Here is a 21,165-nt window from a genome sequence, read left to right as displayed (position 1 = left end):
CAGGGCCTCTGAATGAGCAGTGGTCCTAGCTACTTCCTGGCCTTACATAGAGGAAGGAAGGAAGGATTATGGACATTAAGAATGTTTTGTTCTTTTAAAGGCTAAGAGAGGAAAAAAAATTAGTGGCAATAAGCTTTGAACTATAGAATAAAGAGCCACAATTTTAAAATAATATAGTTGCCTCCAGAAGATATGAGAAAGATAGATAGTGTGTGTGTGTGTGTGTGTGTGTGTGTGTGTGTGTGTGTGTGTGTGTGTAAATCATTTCAACAATATGAACATACACTTTTAGGAGCAAACTGGTTGAGGAATTGTGTCAGACTTTTACATGTTAGTCAAATAGTTTCTTTTATAAGCTCTGAAGACACTCTAACCCCCCTGTAGGCTGTGAGGGAAATAAAGTGGGGTGTCTTTTGTGAGCAGCTAGAGTCTGGGTCTGTGTCATGCCTGCCTGCTGCTTGGCAGGGGAGGAGTGCTTGTATCAGATGGACTTGGCACTGGAGTGCATTCTTCACAAGGAAGGCCCTGTGGTCAGTGTGCAGTTTCTCCCATCCTAGAGACTCTGTCTGCCGGGGTTTTACTCTAGGTCAGCATAGAATGGCCTCCATTTACTTCGGTGAAGTGATCCACTGAGTCAATTGGCCATAGGAAGCTTAGATCCCTAGTGAGAGTCCACTAAGTCTGGGGGCAGAAGGGTCTTTGTGAACAGGAAGAGGATGGGTGGAACTTCTCATCCTCTTGGGCCCTTCGCTGGCCCCTGTTGGGAAGTCTTCCATGCTTCTCCTCAGGCCTCTGTCAGTAGACTCAGGGTTTGGTGCAGGGCTTCGAGTTGCTGTTCTCGTCTCCTCTGGCTTCCTTTATCTCTGCTGCAGAGCGGGAGTTGAAGCACTGAGCCCATTTGCCATGGCACCATCTACTGGGTGTGTCACCGGCTCAGCAGACGGCTTTCTCACTGTCATTAACTTGAAGATTTAGAAATGTACTTAGGCTATGAAAACCCTCCTTTACATAGTAGAGGGGAGAATTTCTGGCACGTGAAGGCAATACTGAGTGTGTTGTACAAGGACTAGTGTGGTGTATTCCTTGCTGCTCCTCTGAGAGGGCGCAGGGAAGAGCTGTGCCTTGCAGATGGCCTGGACCTCTTCTGTCCCAGGTAAAACTCCCTTTCAGAAACCTCAGGCTCTTAAGGACATCTTCCAAGCGATTCTTTCCGTCTCTTACTACCCTTACTAGGACTACATTGTAACTGGATTAAAACATCCAGTTACTTGAGAAGGGGCTAATACTAGTGTGAAGAATTAAGTTCCATACGACCATGCACTTTTGCAGTGAGTTTGTCGGAAGCAGGGTTTACTCAGGGTCCTGGCTTTTCTGCTCCTGGTGCTGGAGGGCACAGAAGGCCTGGGTCACTGGAGGAGACCCGAGTCCGGCTCAGCTCCTTAGCTTGTCAGCATCTAGCAGGTTCTGTTGCCGAACATCTGTAACAACCATGCAGCTCAGCCACACACCTCTGCCCGTGGTGTGAGGTAATGTCCCTGACATGTCCCTTGGCTGAAACTTGAGCCACAGGAGTGTCAGGCTCACAGCTTCCCGCTCTTGGCACTCATTTTCTGTGTGAGACCTTCTCCCAGTATCCTTTGCTGTACTCGGCTGAAGAGAGCTGGGAATCAGACTCAGCACCCCTTGCTCCCTTCCCATGCCCCTAGGAAGGAGGGCAGGGGAGTCTCTTTTCTAATTGCACTACACTTGTAGCTTTGCTCTAGAGATCCTCAGACCTCCGTGGGGTCCTGATTCACAGGCTACACAAGTCTGCTTTATCTGTGGAGTATGGTGGCAAACGTGACCCATGTCCCGTGTCCATAGTTCACTCCCCTAGGCTGTCTCTCCACACATTATGTTCATCTGAACCATTTCTTTCTTTCTTTTTTAATTTACCAAAGTACTGTACTTGGCTATTTGCAGTGTTTTCAAAACCAAATGTTTCTTTTTGTGTTTTTAACCTTCAATACTTGGTGCAATAGAAGCTGCAAAGATGTGCCATTTTATCTATGAAATGGAGTTTTGTATATCAATAAATTCTAGTTTAAAAACAGTTTCCAGGTGCTTTGTGGTAGTTTTGATGTTGGGCCCCCGGGACCTCATTCCTGCTAGACAAGTGCTCTACCCCCGAGCTCCATCCCAAACTCAAGTTGTTCTACCAACACTGGACCACCATTTGAGAAAAGGGAGTTGTGGGCAGAGAGGGTCCCATGGGGTCTGGTAAGTACAGACCCTGTAGTATGGACAGAGCATGCTCAAGACCAGAACATTTAACAGTACCTGCGAGTGGCTGCCAACACCCCTGATGCCCTTCACTTACCCGGGAGCAGCAGCTTGTCCATCAGCTGCCATCTTGGAATTCTCCTCAAGCCCTGGAAGTTGGCCTGACACTCCGTTATTGAGGAGACCCATGTGCTAGCAGGGGACAGCAGCAGTAGGAACACAGACTCAGCTAGAAGAGCTCCACAGCGGGGCCAGGAGAACAGTGGACCACAGCAGACCAGAGGAGTGGAAGTGCCCATGCTCCCAGCAGGTACCCAGTCCACAGGCCAGCCAGGCCAGTTGGGGCATGGGGCTGGCACCCAGGCTTCACTTACCCTTGTGATTTGGGCCTTGACTCTCACCCATGTTAGCAGCTTTCTGAACTAGCTCCCTGGTACCCTGACAGCAAAATCTGGGCTTGGATGGTTCCCTGGATGAAAGACTATTCCAGCCTTGGGCAGGAAAGTTGTGTGGTCACAGTCTGTCCCTGACTTAGAGTCTAGACAAATGATGGCACCTGATCCCCAGAGGCCCAGATGCCTGATGCTCATCTCTCAACACAGCGTGTGCCTTGAGAAGGATGCCATTAGGGACCAAAGTGCTGGCCTGGTTCAACATGCCTCTCCTTCAACTCCCATGTGACAGGTGACTTTTCTTTAAGGACAGAAGTGTTCTCAGGCCACAAAGAAATGGGCTGGCTATGCCTGTGTCCCTTGAGAACTGCTTGTGGGGGCTGCAGAGAGCTGCCTCAAAACCAGAGCTGGTGAACCTCCCACCTGCCACTTAGCTGCTCTCACTCAGTACGCATAAGCCGTACACATGGCTTGTCCAAGCAATGTACTGGCTTTGGCAGGACGGCTTGACACTGTGGATACAAAGATGGCAGTGAGGTAGAGATTTAGGACTTTTTGAAAAGGACCACAACTAGTCCTGCTGTTTTATAGACCCTGAATTGACAGAAGGGTATGTTTTCTACCTTGGTGAAAGCTCCTTGGACCTTCATATGGTCATGTATTCACTCATTCCAACATCTAAGAATCCATCCCTTAGGTACTCTTCTTCTGTGTATGGCTTTTATTTGGGGGCATTGAAACACACATGGACAGTCTTCAAAAACCTTCAGTCCAGAAGGTGAAAGTGACATAAACATGATCCAAGGAAACACATGTCCTAAAGGAAGACTGACATTTGTGACTTGAGCACAGAAGGCTTATTGGAAGAGCTGACACTTGGACTGGGCATGAGAGGAGAGACAGGCTGTGGAAATCAAAATCAAAGGCATTTTGCGCCGAAGGTTCTGCATGAACGAAACTGGTATGATCTGGGGCTTGAACTCGGGGCTGGGCACTGTCCCTAAGCTTCTTTTGCTCAAGGCTAGCACTTTACCACTTGAGCCACAGTACCACTTCTGGCATTTTCTGCTTATGTGGCACTGAGGAATAGAATCCAGGGCTTTTCATGCATGCTAGGCAAGCACTCTACCACTGAGCCATGTTCCCAGCCCAAGCCCCATGTCTTTATGGTCGAGTTTACTAAGCAGACAGTTGGGAGGAAGACTGGAAAATTCCATCTCCAAACACTTCTCATGCATTTACCACAGCATAAGTAGCACCATGAGTTCTAAAGATCAAGTGTGCTTGGTCCAGCTTGGCTGCCCTTTTCAGTTTGTGGACCTGGCCTCTGCATGCTTTCTGATCTGGAGACAAGACAGGTAGCACCTTCTATGAAAAGTGCCACACCATCTCTTCATCCAATCCAGAGGCCAAAAGGCACATGGTTTTCAAACATCTCCATTTAAGATAAATGGTCATTCAGACAGCGTGGAACCCGGAGGCTTAATATTTATCACTTCTATGTAGGCTCTACAGGATGGTGAATACAGTGGGGGAAGGGAAATAAGGTAACAGAGCATCTGAAATTCCCAGGTACTTATATAAATCTTAAAATTATATGTGTGGGGGGGGATGGGGGTTGATGGCTCTGCCCTATTTTATACATGAAGGAATAGATGACTGCTTAAGATCACAGAGTGGAAGCAGAGGCAGTAGTTGAACCCAGGGTTGCCTGCGTCTACCTTACTAGAATCCCATAACTGGGTAAGGACCAGGGGAGGTCCCAAGATCTTCAGATGGAAAAATGACAATTTGAGACATCCCCAAAGCACGTGGGAAGAAGGGAAAGCTTTCAGGTTCGAGTGCGCTGCCAAGGAGTAAAGGCAATGGTGGTGTTGCGGGAGTGGTGGGGGTGCAGGTAAATAGATCAGCTGGATAAAGAGAGACTGGAAATATGCATGGTACCAGACCTCGAGTGCTCGGGGTTGATGGACAGTTGGAGTGGATAGTTGATGGATAGTTGGAGTGACACAATGGAAATCGAGGTGTCAGTGGATACAGCAGACTACATGGAAGACAGAGACAGGGGGCCCAAGAACCTTTGGTCCTATGGTTTTTTTGTTTTTGTTTTTTTTCCAGTCCTGGGCTTGAGCTCAGGGCCTGAGCACTGTCCTTGGGCTTTCTCAAGGCTCAAGCTCTACCACTTGAGCCACAGCACCACTTCTGGTGCTTTCTATGGATGTGATACAGAGGAATCGAACCCAGGTCTTCATATATGGTAGTCAAGCACTCTACCACTAGGCCAAACTCCAGCCTGGACCTATGTTCTTAGCTTTGGTGTAGAAATTATTAGAGCAGAGTAATCAATGCCTGTCTGCTAGTTAACAAGGATATCTAATTTGTCTCCAGTACCCAGCAAAAGGCCAGACTCATAGTTTGTACACAGCTTACTGAAGGAGAGAATGAACTTTGATAAAGTATTTAGTTGTTTATCAGTGGCACAGTGAAGACCCCTAAAGAAGCAGGTGAAATGACAATGAACTCATACCTAAACTCTTCAATCAACTCAGAAAATGTGTTGTGATTCCTGATTTCTTATCCTGCAAATTACTTAATTCAGTGCTTCAGATTCAGATAGTAGAAATGCAAAGAAACAAATTCGTGTTATTAAAACTGGAGAGGCAAGCAATAAAGACTGTCATGTAACAATGTGCTCATTCCCATCTATGTAAGAGTGCCTTCCATCCATCCATGTGTGCATGCATACATCCATCTGTTCATTGATCCATCAGTCTGTCCATCTGATGAATTAATACCATATAAAACACTTAGGAGGGGCCTGGAATTTGGTGTAGTGGTAGAGTTCTTGCCTAGCATGCACGAAGGCCCAGGTTCAATTCCTTGGTACCACATAGAAAAAGGCTAGAAGTGGTGCTATGGCTCAAGTGGTAGAGCACTAGCCTTGAGAAAAGTCCAAGGACAGTGCTCAGTCCCTGAGTTCAAGCCCAGGACTGGCCAAAAAAATTAAAATTAAACACTTAGGAGACTGCCCTGTAGGGCTGGGAGTGTGGCCTGGTCATAGAATACTTGCCTAGCATGCATGAAGCCCTGGGTTTAATTCCTTTGTGCCACATACACAGAAAAAGCTGGAAGTGGTGCTGTGGCTCAAGTGGTAAAGCACTAACCTTGAGAAGACCAAGGACAGTGCCTGGAACCTGAGTTCAAGTCCCAGGACTGGCCAAAAAAAAAATGAGTGCCCTGTAAATACTAAAGGCTTACTTAATGTTACATGTTCTTGTGGTGACATTCATTCGTAGGCATTATATGCTAGCCACATAAATACATTTTCATATACACTAAGGCATTTAAATCATCACATTAAGTCTACAAGGAAATGTCATGGCTCCATTTTTCAAAAGCAGACAGAGACTGAGGCCATGACCATTTATCAGCACCTCTTAGATTTTTATATTCATTCATACTTGTAGGTCTTTTCACCTATTGGTCCTGATATAGCAGATTTGGGACCACCTTTCTAACAAGATTCTTCTGCTGCTACTGTCCAGGGACCCCATTGAACAGTGAATCTCTACAGAATGGAGGTCTATTCCCAATTCTTAACTTCCAGTTCAAGATTCCCCTTTCTTTTTCCAGATTCTGCAGATGGAAATCAACTGCATGTATTGTAGACATGCACCCAAATGGATCAGAGACAGGCTTCTTACTTTCTTTCTTTCTTTCTTTTTTTTTTTTTGTGGATCGTGGGGCTTGAGCTCTTCAACTCAAGGCTACCATTTTACCCTAGAGTCAAGCCCCACATCCTGTTTTCTAGAGGTTTATTAGAGATAAGAGTCTCGGGTCCTTTTGTGCCCTGGCTGGCTTTGAACCTTGATCCTCAGACCCCAGCCTCCTGAGTAGGTAGGATTACAGGCATGAGCCACCGTGGCAGGCTTGATTTCTTTCATCCATTAAACATTTATGAAGACCTGGGAAAAGGCTAGAGTGGGCTAAGACCAAGGAGCTCAGCTCTTGTGTCACAACCCACACACTGGGCTGTTCTTTTGCAGGTTTCACCTCATTGAACCGTTACACAACGGTAAGATTGATCACCAGATACTCATCTCATTGTACCTCAGATCCATTACCGCTCTCCATTCCACCAGGGCACTACGAGGGCCACCCCCACCCTCTTTCCTGATTTCCCCATTTCTGCAGAAGCACCAACACCCTCAGGTAGTTTGCCAAACCTTCCTCCAGATCACATAAGACATTTTTTATCGGAAAGATGAGTCCAGAAATTACACCAGTCCAGGAGCACACTTTATTTGCCCACCTGACAAAGGAACAAAACAAAAACAAAAACCCAACAACCCACCTATTAGCCAAATTCAGCTTTGTTCCTAATCATCTGATAAAGATGGACGCCAGAGGGCGCCTCAAGTCCACTTTTCCTGAGGAATAAAGCTCCCACTCACCCCCGACAGAGGCCATTTTTGCTATGAAGGCCTGGACTTCCTGTGAGTTCAGCCAGTGACACGAGCAGAATATACATCAGTCCCCCACTTCTTTTTGCTAGCTGAGAGCTACTTTCCCTTTGAAAGCTCATGACACATCCCTTTGATGGTCTTCAAAGTCCTGACTGCTGGACACATACCAGGAGTTGGAGGTTTATGGAGCGTCCCCTGTGAGATTTGCCTTGCGCAACATATTTACATTGCTTGTGTCTTTTGAGTGAGCTCCTTGTGAACCCACCGGGTTCCACCTGTGAGTTACAGATAGTGGAGCTACCCTAGTTAGAGTTAGGAAAACCCTCTGGATCACCTTGCTTCCTGCTGGGGTCCCCTTGACAACTCCAGTAGGTAGAGCTCTTTTAGCTTCTTTGCCCCCTGTTCGGCCAATGAGCTCACTGCTGACCTACCCTGGACGTCTAGTCTTTCCAAGGTGACACCTCCTGGGTTTGGTTAACATGGCCAGCAGAATAGGGTAATGAAATGGCTGATGCTAACTTCTTTTTGGGGGGGGGCGGGGGGAACTCCTGGGGCTTGAACTCCAGGCCTGGACATTGTTCCTGGCTTCTTTTGCTTAAGGCTAGCACTCTTACCACTTGAGTCACGGCACCACTTCTGGCTTTTTCTGTTTTTGTGGTACTGAAGAATTGAACCCAGTGTTTCACGCATGCTAGGTGAGCACTCTACCACTAAGCCACGTTCCCACCCCCTGGGGACAATATTTTTAGGTTGGTATTTTTATGCTTCTTATATTAAGCCAACTAGTCAGACACAGCCATTGCCACAATTGCCTTGAATAAGAACTATAGAAATGAGAAAAAGAGAACTACAGAAGACTGCTTTCATGGAAAGTGGACAAAATCCAGTGCGGTGTTACAGATCCAGTGCGGGTGTTACAGATTCAGCACGTATGTTGCACCAGTGTCACATCTACTCCCGTGTGTCCCTGTGCTTTGAGCCATGCTGCCAACAGCAGCACAGGTGTCAAAATCTGAATGAATCACTGAAACTGTAGATCAATGACTTCCTAGGATGGCAGAACTGAGAAGCAAAGGATTCAATTTATAAGCAAACACTACTCATTTCCTTGGAAGAGAGAGCTGAGATCCCCAGGGTGGGTTTGTGAGTCCCACCTGGTATGTGGGGGCAGAGCACAGGGGTGGGGTAGGAGGTATGGCCCAGAAGGCCAGGCCATGGGAGCACTGTGGGGGGCACATGGCTTTGCTTGGTTCCAAGCTCTCCCAGGCCTGGCCTGCAGCAGCTGAGGAGCAGTAGGAGGCCTGCAGGCCTCAGCAGGGCGGGGTGGGTCCCGTGCACAGCCTGTTGGGGTAGTGCGCGTACTTGCGGCTGTAGGTGCCCAGATTGCGGCGGAAGCAGAGTGCAGCCTTCTTGTCGCACTCACAGGTCTTCTGCTGGCAGGCGGTCCTGCCAGCTGCACGGGACAAGTGAAATCAGGACGGTGAACAGAAAGAAGCTCAGACACACACAATCCCAGTCTCTGCCCCCGCTGATGGGGACCCAGGCTGGTGGGGACGGGTATCTCTAGGACAGATGATCTTCAAGAGCAGGGAGGGAAGGGAGGGCACAGGGGAGCCCAGGATGCTGAGAAGACCTGACTGTGTTCTTGCGATCCTCTGGCCCTCCCCCAAGCTCCCAGGTGGTCCTGAGTTCTGTCCTGTCCCAGTGAGATGGGGGGTGGGGGCCCTCACTGCCTCCTCCCCCAGACCCCCACCATGGGGCGTTTCTACGTCCTTCCCTGATGTGATGGCATATTGGGTTGTCAAAAAGAAGGAATTGTGTGTCAACCCCAGCTTGCCTGGGCCCGCTCCCGATGGGCGTTTCTCTAGGTTGAAGGCACTTAGGTCAAAGCTAGGGCCTGCTTAGAGTCTACCTTTTTCTATCAGAGTGGAGAGAGCTCTACCCCTGCCCACCACCTGGGAATCATACAGCCAGAATTAGCTGGCATTCGTACTACAGGCACCAGGCATCTGGAAAGGCTGCTTTGCCCTCTACTGTAACTGCTGTCTACCCAGAGGGGCTGTAGCTTCTTTATTTTTGTCTTCACAAAGAAACTTCCCTGTTCAGAAGGCTTTGGTGCCTCATTTTCCCCATCAAAGACCAGCATTTCTCACAAGGATTCAAATCACATCCTCAATTTCAGTCCTATCCTGACAGTGGACTGTCCCAGCCTTGTGTGGACCTCCAGCTCCCTACCTCACAAAGCTACAGGGACAAGATGCTGAGCCAGCTCTGTCTGGGTAAGTCTGATCCTAGTTCTGCTCCTCCCCCAGGAGATCTGAGCTGGGTCTCTGCCCCCTACCCCAAGTTCTTCCTGCACCTCCCTGCCCTTGCTCCAGATAGCACCTGGCTCTAGGGGAGAAGGAAGCTTGGTCCTCTGATTTGCCTGGCTCCCCCCCCACACCTATCTCAGTTTATGCTGCTTCTCTGGTTGGGGACCAAAAAGAAATTAATCAGACCAAGTGGGCATAGGGTGTGGAAAGTGTAGAAAATACAGTCTGACAGCCCTACTAAGGCAATCGGGCTCTGGGACCAGGACCTGCTTCCCTGCGGGCAGTGGTACTGATGTCTTTCTGGGGAGGGGGTGGCATGGCTGTAGGCCCCCAGGGTGGGACTTGACTTTGTCCCTTCAGCCTGGAGCTGGGAGGAAGCACCTGAGGCTAAGGCAGATTAAATGCTGGGGTTCTGGAACCTCTGGGCCTCTCTAGTGTCATGTGACAATGGGGGAAACCTAGGGTCTTGCCATTGAACCCAGGGAAACCTTTACTATTTGAGTGAGCCATGCCCCCTTGTCTGGGGGCCCCCCACTCCAGCTCCTGACACCCTATTTGGGCCATGTTTGGGGCCATTCTAGGACCTGTCTACCTACCACAGAAGATGCCACGGAAGCCAGCAGAGAAGAAGTACTTTTCCAGCTTGGGCTCACAGCCCAGCTTCTCTAGGCGTCCATAGCAGCAGTCGTGAGCATGGCAGCACCTGTTGGGGTCATGGTCAAGAGTTGCAGGCCCAGCTGGGCTGCACCAGGGGCTGCCAGGGGCTCCGGGCCCAAGGTAGTTCAAAGGAGAATGTTAGTCCTCTGCTCACCAGTGCCCCAAATCCTCCCTCCTCCCACTGGGGTCCCCTTTTCCAACTCCTCACCAGTCAGTCTGGTCTACAGGCCAGTGAGAGCCGCCAACACCGCAGTAGCATCCGTAGTCATTGTATTGTAGTGCGGATTTTCCCGTCATCCTCTCAATCATGATCCCGAACTGAACCAGGTTCCCGTGGGCCAGGGCCACTGCAGGGGGGGGAAATGGGGGCCATCAGGTCCCTCAGGGGCAGTGACCCATCCCTCTAGTTTCCTCAAATCCCATTCCATACATCTCCTCGAAGGCCAATGAAGCTTCTCTCCCCGAAGCACATCCCTTCCCCATCAGTGATGAGTTGATCCTGTAATTCCCTGGACCCCCACCCACCATGCCAGTTCAACCCCACAACCCCTGTTCTCTACTGCCTCCTGGACTATCACTCACTTGCCCCTGCTGTTGGCCTCTGTCTCCCCTGAGAGTCTTCTGTACTCCAAAAACTATCATTGGCTTTTTTTTCCAAATCACCCCCAATGGATCTCACTGGATTCAGTCACAGGCCAGTGACCATTGTCTACAGAGGCAGAATGAGGCTAAAAATGGAAGCCAGGGTGGGGAGTAGCTCTGAATGTGCCAGCCCCTGTCCTGTGCAACCCCTTCCCCACTGCATTCTCCCGCTCTGCCAGCCCCCAGAGCAGCCCCTGGCAGGTGACAGGAAGTGGGTGCCCTCTGTAGAGCCAGGACCACGGGCATCCAGAGAGCTCAGGGATGCCAAATGGGATGGGAAAGGCCACAAAGGTCACTTACCCAGAAGGCACAGGAAGGTCAAGGTCGGAAGCAGGGGAGGTTGCATCCCAGGGGGGAGGTGAGCAGAGGTACTGGAGCTGCCAAGGAGGAGGAGGAGGAGGGGGAGTGAGCAGAGCCCTCTGATCTGGGGCACCTCCCAATTAGTTAAGTACACAGACTGCGTCGACTCCCCCATCATTAACCCTTGAGGACCCAGTGATGCAATGGTTCCTCTCTGACTGACACCTGGGCTAAGGTCCCAGGGGAGGGGCCAGCTATGAGCTCTGCTTCCTGGAGGTGGGGGTGAGGTAGGGGTGAGGGCAACCCCACCACTCTCTTCTCTTTCACATCCTTCCCATCCCATCACCTGCCCTTTCCACCATCTTCCCTTCATTCCTGCTGCATCTGTTCAGTGACAGACAACCCCAGTGGTCAAGTCTATATTTGCCTGGGCAGAACCAGTGGCCAGGCACCCCTCCTCTGGCCTTCCCTGCTCTAGACCTGCTCTTGACTGGGCTGACTTGACCATCCACTTCCATCAACTTTTAGAGCCTGTTGGGTCTGTGGCCAGGAGTCCTGGTTCCTCCACTTCTTATGTGGCCTTGGGCAGGGCCTTTCCCTTGTTTGGCTCCTCAGCTTTTCTGTCTATACCATGGGGGTGGAAGGCAGCCCACCAGTGCCTCCTTCCCCAGGGGACAGGAAATGTAACCAACCAGCCCTCTCTTACTGAGCATGCTCCAGTGGGATCATAGTGAACCCTCAATAGTCCCCTGTCTGCTGTCCCTGCCACTTCCATGTTACACAGCTCACAGAACTTACCCAGAACCCCTTCCCCCCTCCCCACCCAGGGCAGAGGAAGGGCAGTGCCAAGTATCCAAGGACTCGTGCTACTCCAGGGAGCTATGTTCTCATTTCCCATAAAGTCAGGAGAAGGATGACTATTACACTTCAGTTAACACTTCAGTGGATTATGTCCATCTTGATTCTGAGGCAATTGTGAAGTTTAATTGTGTGTGTGTGTGTGTGTGTGTGTGTGTGTGTGTGTGTGTGTGTGTGTGTGCATTGGGGTACTCACCCTTAGATTTTTTTTTTCCAGTCCTGGGGCTTGAACTCAGGGCCTAAGCACTGTCTTAGGGCTTTCTCAAGGCTAGTGCTCTACCCTCGAGCCACAGCACCACTTCTGGCTTTTTCTGTGTATGTGGTACCGAGGAATCGAACCCAGGGCTTCATACATTTACTCTACCACCAGGCCACGCTCGCAGCTCCTCCCTTAGATTTTTTTTTGCTCAAGGCTAGCACTCTACCCCTTGAGCCACAGCTCTACTTTGGGCTTTTTGGTGGTTAATTGAAGATAAAAGTCTCACTTAAAACAAAACAAAAACAGGGCGGGGAGTTTGGCCTAGTGGTTAAAGTGCATGCCTAGCATGCATGAAGACCTGGGTTCGATTCCTCGGTACCACATACATAGAAAAAAGCCAGAAGTAGTGCTGAGGCTCAAGTGGTAGAGCTCTAGCCTTGAGAAAGTCCAAGGACAGTGCTCAGGCCCTGAGCTCAAGCCCAGGACTGGCAAAAAAAAAAAAAAAATCAAAAAACACCAGGCTGTCTTCAAACCACGATCTTTAGATCTCAGCCTCCCCTGACTAGCTAGGATTATCAGTACCTGGAAGAAAGGGCCCACAAAGACCAAGGTTGGAATGGGGCTTTGAGTTTAACACTCGGCTTAGGTTTGCAGGTGTTGTTTGGGGCCTGGGGTTGACTTCCTTTCTGGTAGAGGACACCAAGGGACTGACTGGGGCTGGCTCTCATGGGAACATCTGGACACAAACTGCACCAGCCACAGGTTACAGTCCCTGGAGAGGTTCTGCAGCGGAGTCAGGAGATGAAGACTGAGTGCCAGGGGTACCTGGGCTGTGATTTGGGATAAAAGGGTTTTGAATGTGAGCGTAAAGTCCAGGAAATAACGCGATGCCCCACACATCTACTTCCAGAGCCTGTGCTTGGGAAAATCCCCTCCACCCCCTCCAACACTTCAGGAAAGTTTGGGGGCTGGAACTCAGAGAGGCGAGTCCATCTGCCTGGGATACCCAGTGGCTGACTCATGGCCCCAAGAAGAAGGGTCACTTTGCTGACCGTTTCCTTTTGATTTTAACGAGGGCACCTCGTGGCAGCCCCTGGCTCTAAGCCTGGGTCATGAAGGCCCAAACAGTGAGTCATCGGGAAGCTGCCTTCTAAACAACCAAAAATTAGCTTTGGGTCCAAGTAGGCTTGGCCTACAGCTGTCCCAGCCATAGCATGAGGATGTTCCCTGGAGAGCCAGGGTTCTGAGACGATGTTTTTGTGTGTGTATGTGATCTATTTGGAATCTTGACCTGGGCAGGATGGGGCCCTACTGGCTTGTACATGTGGCAGTGTCAGCCAGAGGCTGGAGAGAAACCCAGGATGGCTTCCGGGAAGAAGTGCTTCTTGCGAGCAGTGATGGGAGGACTGGAGGCTGCAGCGTGGTTATTTTCTGGATTTAGAGGCGTTTCAGACATTCCAGGAAGACTGTGGGTGTGGTGGCCTGTACTCCATTGGTACATCAACATGACCAGGACAGGGTGTCCTTGGTGGGTTCTGTCACTGTGAGCCCAATTTCATCAGACATGGAATAGAGACAGTTAGCTTTTGTTTTTAGTCCTTTTCAGGCGGCCTTGTCTACCCTTCCCCTCTCTTGGCCACAGGAGCTCCAAGTATTTACCCCCAAAGCAGGCTATGGGCCCCAGGCCCAGCACACCCATGGGCCTGTCCTCTCTATGGTACATGGCACTGGCTGGCATGGAAGTCAGGATGGAAGAGAATGGAAGGGGAACCCAGATCAAGGCTCTGCTTCATTGTCTTAATGCAAAAAAAAAAAAAAATCCTTGTCTCTTTTAGTTCGAATGTCCCCCTCACCATCATTACCAGCCTAACAACAAAAACGTCAGCGTGAAGGGCCCTGTTCATTAGATTCCTACAATGTCCAGAGCAGATGCTTATGGCTCTTCATTTTACCACCTTGTCTCCTTTCAGGACAGTGATATTGCTTTCCCCAGGCTTTTGGAAAGTGGGAGAACCTGACTCCCAGAATGATTGATGGCTGGGTCACTATTCAAGGTTATCCTGTATACTGGAGGATGTACTAGAGAACCAGACTGACGATAGCTTCCTAGTGGAAGTCAGGAAGATTCAGGAGGCTGGGGGCCCTCAGGTATGATCATGGCTGTGGCTCTGTCTCCCTTGCAGTTCTTTCCTGTGTTGCTGAATCTTAGCACTAGTGTTGTTCCTAGACTGAGTTCTCTGGTGGTAAAGGTGGCTGTTTTTGTACTGGGGCTTCATGCTTCTTCCAGTCATCCCTGGATGACAAAGGCAGCAAAGATTCCACAGTTACTGAACACTCTCCAGAACTAACTTGACCTGCTTTGTGCCGCACAGGGGCGTAGATGGGAGCTGACTCACTTGTCCTTCGAGGCTCACCTCTGGATCTGGGAGGGGAAATGTCACTCAATGGCACAGCTGGCGTGTGGTATGGACAGGTGACTCCCAGAGGAACACCTGGCTTTGGTTAGCAAACCATGAAGACAGTGGATGCCGTAGAAATGGTCAGAGATGATTTCTCCTACTTTTGTGCTTCCAGGACCAAGGGCCTCTCTAGACCTCCTTTCAGTCATTCTATGAAGTCAGAAATGGGGTGAGGAGAAGACTCTGATCTTGTGAGATTGAGGGGGAGAAAGCCAAGCCAAGACAATAAAAGTGTGTAGCTGAAACTCCACTCACAGAGGAAAGTCCAGGAAAAAATAAACAAACTCAACTAAATTAGGGCAATCCAGGAGCCATTTTCTCTAAGCCCAAGGGTCTTGACCCAGGGATATGCATTTTGCTGCTGTAAGTTGCCGAAGGAACCAATTTACTAAGAATGGGCCAGGATGTCTCCTTGCCAGCCAGAGCGCAAAACAACTGAACTGCCTCATCCAAAGAGAAATGATGGACTAGGAGGAATGGTTCATGCCTGTAAACTAGCCACTTGGGAGATACAGACTGGGAAGAACAGGGTTTGGGACCAACCTTAGCAAGACCCCATCTCAACAAAGAGAGTGGGCATGGTGGTGCATACCTGGTCTCTAAGCCACGTGGGAGGAGACCCTCAAGGTAAGGTCCAGGCAAGCTGAAGCAAAAGCAGAGAGAACCTACCTGAGAAATGATCACAGCAAGAAGGGCTTAGCAAGCATGAGACTCTGAGCTCAACCTCAGGAAAGAGAGAGCGGGGTGGGGGGGAATGGGAGGATGTTATGAAGAAAAAATTAGCAGGGACTAGGGAATGTAGCTCAGTGGTTGAGCTCTTGCCCAGCATGTACAAGATCTCTGGGTTCAGTCTACGTGCTGCACACACGCACGCACGCACGCACGCACACGCATGCGTACACACACGTGCACACACACATATACAGAGAAGAAGCATGATGTCCAAAGAACACCTTTCAAAACCAGAGCAAAGCAGCTCAGGAACTCCTGGAAAATCTTCTAGCCCAAATAAAGAATTGCTGGAAGTCAGAGACCAATCACCAGCCAAGGAGCAAATAGCAGTTGCCTGGAGATACTCAAAATAGGTGCAAATGAGTGGTTGCCAAGTCCTTACATGGTGAGAAAAAGAATCTAGCACATGCAACGTAGCAAATGTTTGTGTTTCCAACACCGTATTGATTGAGGATGGAAAGGTTCCATGCAGGTCCCGAGGGGAACAGAAAAGCTAACACCTGGTGGATGGTAGGATGTGGTGTGGGGCATCTTGAGAGTCACAGAGGAGGGGACAATAACTCCTCTTGGAGGACCTTTAAGGAGAGCTGTGGAGGAATATGTCACCAGAGCAGAATGCAGCTGATGTGGAAGAGCCATTGGTCAGTGAACACGTTCCTTGGCCATATCTATCTACATATCTATATAACTATATCTATCACAGCATCTCTTGTCTCTTCCTTTGATATCTACACCCTACTCTTTCTTTGGGGGAGAAACTCCTTTAAAAAAGTAAATAAACAGAGCCACCAATCATAATGAGGCCCCACCTCCAAGGGCAGGCACATGACTTGTCTGCCAATTAGACTCTCCTGGGACTTTTGTGCTTTTAGCAGAGTATATACTAGCTCAAGGCAGGTGGAACACAGCCGTTCTGCATTTCATGTCCTGCAGAGACTATTTAATAGGTCTTACAATTGAGAGAGCCTCCCTGGGCTTCTATCTTTTCTAAGGCCTGGATTCTCCTCCTCCTCCTCTTCTTCTTCTTCTTCTTCTTCTTCTTCTTCTTCTTCTTCTTCTTCTTCTTCTTCTTCCTCCTCCTCTTCCTCCTCCTCCTCCTTCTCCTCCTTCTCTTTCTTCTCTTCCTCCTCTTCCTTCTCCTCCTTCTCTTCTCCTCTTTCTCCTCCTTCCCTCCTTCCACTTCTTCTTCCTCCTCCTCCTCCTCCTCCTCCATATTTTCCTCCTCCTTTCTTCATCTTCTTCCAAATTCCTTCCCTCCCTTCTTTCCTCCTTCCCTCCCTTCTCTCTGGCATACTGTTTTAGGCATTTGCTTTACCACTTGAGTCACATCTTTAGTCTGTTTTTAGATTTTTTTTTTCCAGTTAGGAGCTCCTGCTTTTTGTCTGGGCTGGCCTCAGACTGTGATCCTCCTACTTATATCTTGTGGGATTACAGGAATTGACCACCATGCCTGACCCCTTCCTTCCTTCCTTCCTTCCTTCCTTCCTTCCTTCCTTCCTTCCTTCCTTCCTTCCTTCTTTCCTGCCTGCCTGCCTGCCTGCCTGCCTGCCTGCCTTCCTGTCTCCCTGTCTTCCTTCCTTTTTTTTCGGGCAGTATTGGAGAGAGAAGAGAAGAAAGGAGTTGGAACTGAGGCCCTGTTCTTGCTATGTAGGTGCATATGTAGGTGTATATCATTTTGTTTTAGCTATTATTTATTTATTTTTTTTGGCCTGAGGTCTGCATATATACTGCTCTATCTGGACTGTTCTTCGAGATAGAGCCTTGCTAACTTTTTGCCCAGGTTGGCCTCAAAACGTGATCCTCCTATCTCTACTTCTCAAATAGCTGATATTATAGGCATGAGCCACCATGTGTGATTTCCTGGCTTACTTTTTTAAGAGAGAGTTTCACTAAATGTTCTCCCTGGTTAGTTCTGTTTTATGGTAAATGGTCATGGATACCAGCATGGAAAGAGTTTTTCTTTTTCATTGGACTCCACTCTAGTTGCCCTAACTTTTCTTTTCTTTTTTTTTTTGCTGTCATGGGGCTTGAACTCTGGGCCAGGGCGCTGTCCCTGAGCTCTTCAGCTCAAGGCTACTGCCCTACTCCTTGAGCCACAGTCCATTTTCTAGTGATTAATTGGAGATAAGAGTCTCAAGCTTTTTAGTGCCCGAGCCGGATGTGAACTGTGAGTCTCAAATCTCAGCCTCCTGAGTAGCCAGGATTACAGATGTGAGCCACTGCACCCGGCTTGCCCTAACTACTCTTTATAGGAAATCTTCCTGCCTTTTTTTTTTCCTGAAAGGTTAGTAGCGGTAGTGTGGTGGTGGCGGTAGGGATTGGATGGCCAGGTTGTAGGCATTCTTGGCAACTGTGTGTGTGTGTGTGTGTGTGTGTGTGTGTGTGTGTGTGTCTGTGTCTATGTGTGTGTGTGTGTGTGTGTGTATGTACGTATGTCTGTGTGTGTAGCAATGGGAGAAATTTGTGCTAATATCTTCTCTTCATGCTGTTGTTACTAGTCTTTTTTTTTATTATTATTTTGATAAACCATTGCTTCCCCATTTCATGTGGCTCTGTTGGCTCTCATGCTAGCTGGGTCTTTCTTCCTAAGGACAGGCACACAATCCCCAAGCCCAGTCTTGCATTTCCCTTGGTTTCAAAGACACCAAACCCAAACGGAACAACATGAGCCTTTAGTATTGGTGTATGGCTGCCTCCTTTCTGCTGGAATATGAGAATGAAGCCAATATTTGGGGAAGAAAGGGGAGAGGGAGGGAGAGAAGAAAGGGAAGGAAAAAGAGAAGGGAAGAAAGGAAGATAGAAAAAAAGGAAGTGATGGGAGGGGAGGGGAAGAGAGATAAATAGAAGAAGGAGGAGGAGAGAAGGAATGGGAAAGGAAGAAGAGAAGAAAGAGAGGGGACTATTGGATCCAACTTAGACGTCCATTCTGAGCTTCACATTCAGTGACTGAGGCTGGCTGATGTTTGTTCTGTCATTTGAAGCTGTGAAGAAACCGGACCAGCACAGACAGTTCTCAAGGGTGGCAGAAATCAGGTCGTACTTGTACCCAGGGGATCCCAGGTGGGTGTGTCCATGGGGAGTGCGTAGGGGTGAGGCTGAGCACCTGGGGTGCTCTGGAAACTTTTGCATGATCCCTGAGCCCAGCCTAGGCATTCCAGAGTGCAGCCCCACTCTTCCAGTCATACGAGGAGAGGCCAGCAGGGCTGACAGAGACGTTCCCGAGTGTCCTAGGCTGGAGGCATCCTGTAGATGCCTGTGCAGCTTCAAGAGGCGAGGGATTTTTCCACCCCCACCCCAAACCGTGATTTAATTTTTCCACTTGGGTTAGGTAAGTCAAAATCAATTAGATATGGAAGTTAAAGCGATAGCATATCTTGTGCTTCTGATGCCTCCTTGCTTCCCCCAAACCCACACTGCTCACAGTTAATTCACTGTACAGTAGGCAACCTCAGCAGTCAAGGGGAGACCCACCCACCTCTTCCACACCCACAATTAAGTCAGTGGGGGATCTTTTTCTATGTAGTGTTAGCTTGTTACCCTTCCAGGCCAGACCACAGAATGTTTGCAGATCAAATTTGGAAATACTCTGACAAAGAAGTCCTTAGTGGTTGGGAGAGCAGAGCAGAGCTGACCCAGAAACAATTGAGATGACTGTCTTCCCACGTTAGCGAAAGGCCAGCAGTGAGCCAAGGAGGAAAAACACCAACCGGCATCCAACAACTGGCATGGGAGCTGCAGGATGCCACTGCACAGCTCAGATGTGCTCAGAATGTGAGGGCTGCCCAAAGTGAGCTAACCCACAGAACTGGGCTCACCCCAAAGACGCAAGATGAGAGATTTCTCTCTCTTCCCCTGCCTCTCTGTCTGTCTGTTTCTCTCTCTCCCTTCTCTCTCTCCCTCTCTCTCTCCCTCTCTCTCTCTCTCTCTCTCTCTCTCTCTCTCTCTCTCTCTCTCTCTCTCTCTCTCTCTCTCTCTGTCTCTCTCTCTCTCCTTCTCACTCCCCCTCTCTCCCTTCTCTCTCTCCTTCCCTCCCTCCCCCCCTATCATCCACGAGTACCTATTAGAAACACACAACTCTTGGTGTCAGAAATGAATAGACATACAAGAGATCAGATTTTGTCCAGGCAATTTACTTTTGTGCAAAAGGGTGCAATGCTGTTACTCTACCAGAGTTAGGCAGGCACACTGGGCAGCGCAGTTTGCTAAGCTTTTAGGCCAATCCAAACTCTTCTTCCTTCTTGTCAAGGAGTTAGGTTCACAGGCTAAGTACAATCAATTGTCAAGGTCAGAAAGGGGGCCATTCTTTAATTCCTGTCAAAGATTCACTTTCTTTCTGTCTTTCTGTCTTTCTTTCTTTCTTTCTTTCTTTCTTTTATACTTGGCTATCACATTTTTTTAAATTTTCACTTCTTCAACACAAGATTTCCCCTATCATGGCTAACTGGTAACAAGCAGTACAGAGAATAATTATAATTGAAATAAATAAAGCACATACTTCCAGGAAATATCAATACACACACACACACACACACACACACACACACACACACACACACACTTTGTATGTGGAAATACCAAGTACATTTTGGTTTGATAGAAACAAAATAGTTTTCTCTCACAGTACCTACCTGTCCAAGCCTATGCGTGACAGTGAGGCTGGCTGCTTGTCCCTTTCCTGTGACAGCCAGGAGCTGGGGTCCCCTGAATGACACACATCAGTCTTGTATCAGTTGAGGCCTCCTTGCTGACTGGGCTCCATCTCCTCCCCAGTTCCCAGGATTCTCTCCTGCCCTCTTTCCTTCCTGGTTCCTGATCCCGTCTCTCTATCGCCCCCTCTTGTGGGGGCAGGACATCGCAGGCATATCTGCCTTCCGGAGCAGACAGGAGACAATTCTGACGCCATATTGGGAGGCGAGCAGACAATGTCTGTTTGCTTCAGACCGAGGCATGCATGAAATTAGCTAATTAATGTCCTTCACGCTTCTGCTCTGCCCTCTCAGCCCTGCTGACACTTGATCTCCAAATAAGTAAGCCCTCCTTATTCATGGCTTTTAAAATTATACTGTTTTAGCCAAGTTGGATAAAAAATAGCAATAATATCTTTAAAAATCAATATAATGTTCTCACACGTTCATTCTGCAGCTTGGTGGCAGTCCTTTGTTATGTCTATTTGGGGTTAAATCATGGTGTGGTCTTTTGAGCAGAAACGAGATGGAGATCTTGCCTGTTTGGCTTTTGTTGTTTCCTTAATGTCTAGTTTTGCATCTAGAGCACTGAATGAACTTTCTTATGGAAATCCTGTGATTTCTTGTGGAATAATGAGCGAAAGATGAGCCATTATGCTATTATCTGCCCGGTAGAATTGAACCTCAAAAGACTGGATGAGAAAATGAAGTTCTTGGCGCAAGGCACCACTATGACGTTGTTGTAGTTTTGTCATCAAGGCGTTGGCTTTGGAGTCCCTTCCTCTTTTGGGCTCTCATTTGGATCAAAATGATTCCTAGGTGGTGAGTGGGCTGGAAAGTGGGAGAGCCCACTTTCTGTTACCTCCAAGCGGTCACCTCCAAAGTGGTTGATGTGATTTATGCCTCTCACGCAAATGGAATTAATACAGTTTTGCCCTTAACAAGTCCCCTGGGCTGAAGTGACTGTGAAGCGCAGATGGTCTGGATTTGGCTTTGATGGCTTCTAGGGACCACCAAGAGCCCAGACATGCTCCAAATAAGAGAACGGGATATCAAAGTAAAGGTGCACTGTGGGGAGATAATGACAAGCTCCCTCCCTCCCTCCCTTCCTTCCTTTTTCAACTTAGCCTTTCTCTAAAAATCCATTTTAGAGCTGAGATAAGCAGCAAGACCATCCTAGCACTTGGGTATGTTATGTGGG

At 48.8% G+C, this 21,165-nt stretch overlaps 1 protein-coding gene across 1 annotated transcript; it reads right to left on the bottom strand.

Moving 5' to 3' along the window:
• Window positions 1-7,010: 7,010 nt before the first annotated feature.
• On the bottom strand, window positions 7,011-20,014 carry Pla2g2e (phospholipase A2 group IIE). Its single transcript, XM_090333882.1, has 5 exons — window positions 19,908-20,014; window positions 11,032-11,108; window positions 10,298-10,436; window positions 10,029-10,135; window positions 7,011-8,573 (listed from the first exon to the last, which is right to left on the bottom strand). The coding sequence occupies exons 2-5, from the start codon at window positions 11,075-11,077 to the stop codon at window positions 8,431-8,433; spliced, it is 435 nt and encodes a 144-aa protein (XP_090190008.1). The 5' UTR covers window positions 11,078-11,108; window positions 19,908-20,014; the 3' UTR covers window positions 7,011-8,430.
• Window positions 20,015-21,165: the final 1,151 nt, after the last annotated feature.

This window comes from Megascapheus bottae, chromosome 6 (assembly GCF_031878675.1).
Source record: "Megascapheus bottae isolate mThoBot1 chromosome 6, mThoBot2.hap1, whole genome shotgun sequence".
Taxonomy (NCBI): Eukaryota; Metazoa; Chordata; class Mammalia; order Rodentia; family Geomyidae; genus Megascapheus; species Megascapheus bottae.
The sequence above is the reverse complement of the archived record's forward strand: the minus strand, read 5'-3'. Positions and strand labels throughout refer to the sequence as shown.

What these genes read in the sequence shown, in the direction of transcription:
- Pla2g2e (XM_090333882.1), bottom strand. Translation starts at nt 11,077, where the DNA reads ATGCAACCTCCCCTGCTTCCGACCTTGACCTTCCTGTGCCTTCTGG. An exon ending in CCTGTAGACCAGACTGACTG is followed by an intron (nt 10,136 to 10,297) that starts GTGAGGAGTTGG and finishes TGACCCCAACAG; the next exon opens with GTGCTGCCATGCTCACGACT. An exon ending in CTTCCGTGGCATCTTCTGTG is followed by an intron (nt 8,574 to 10,028) that starts GTAGGTAGACAG and finishes TGTCCCGTGCAG; the next exon opens with CTGGCAGGACCGCCTGCCAG.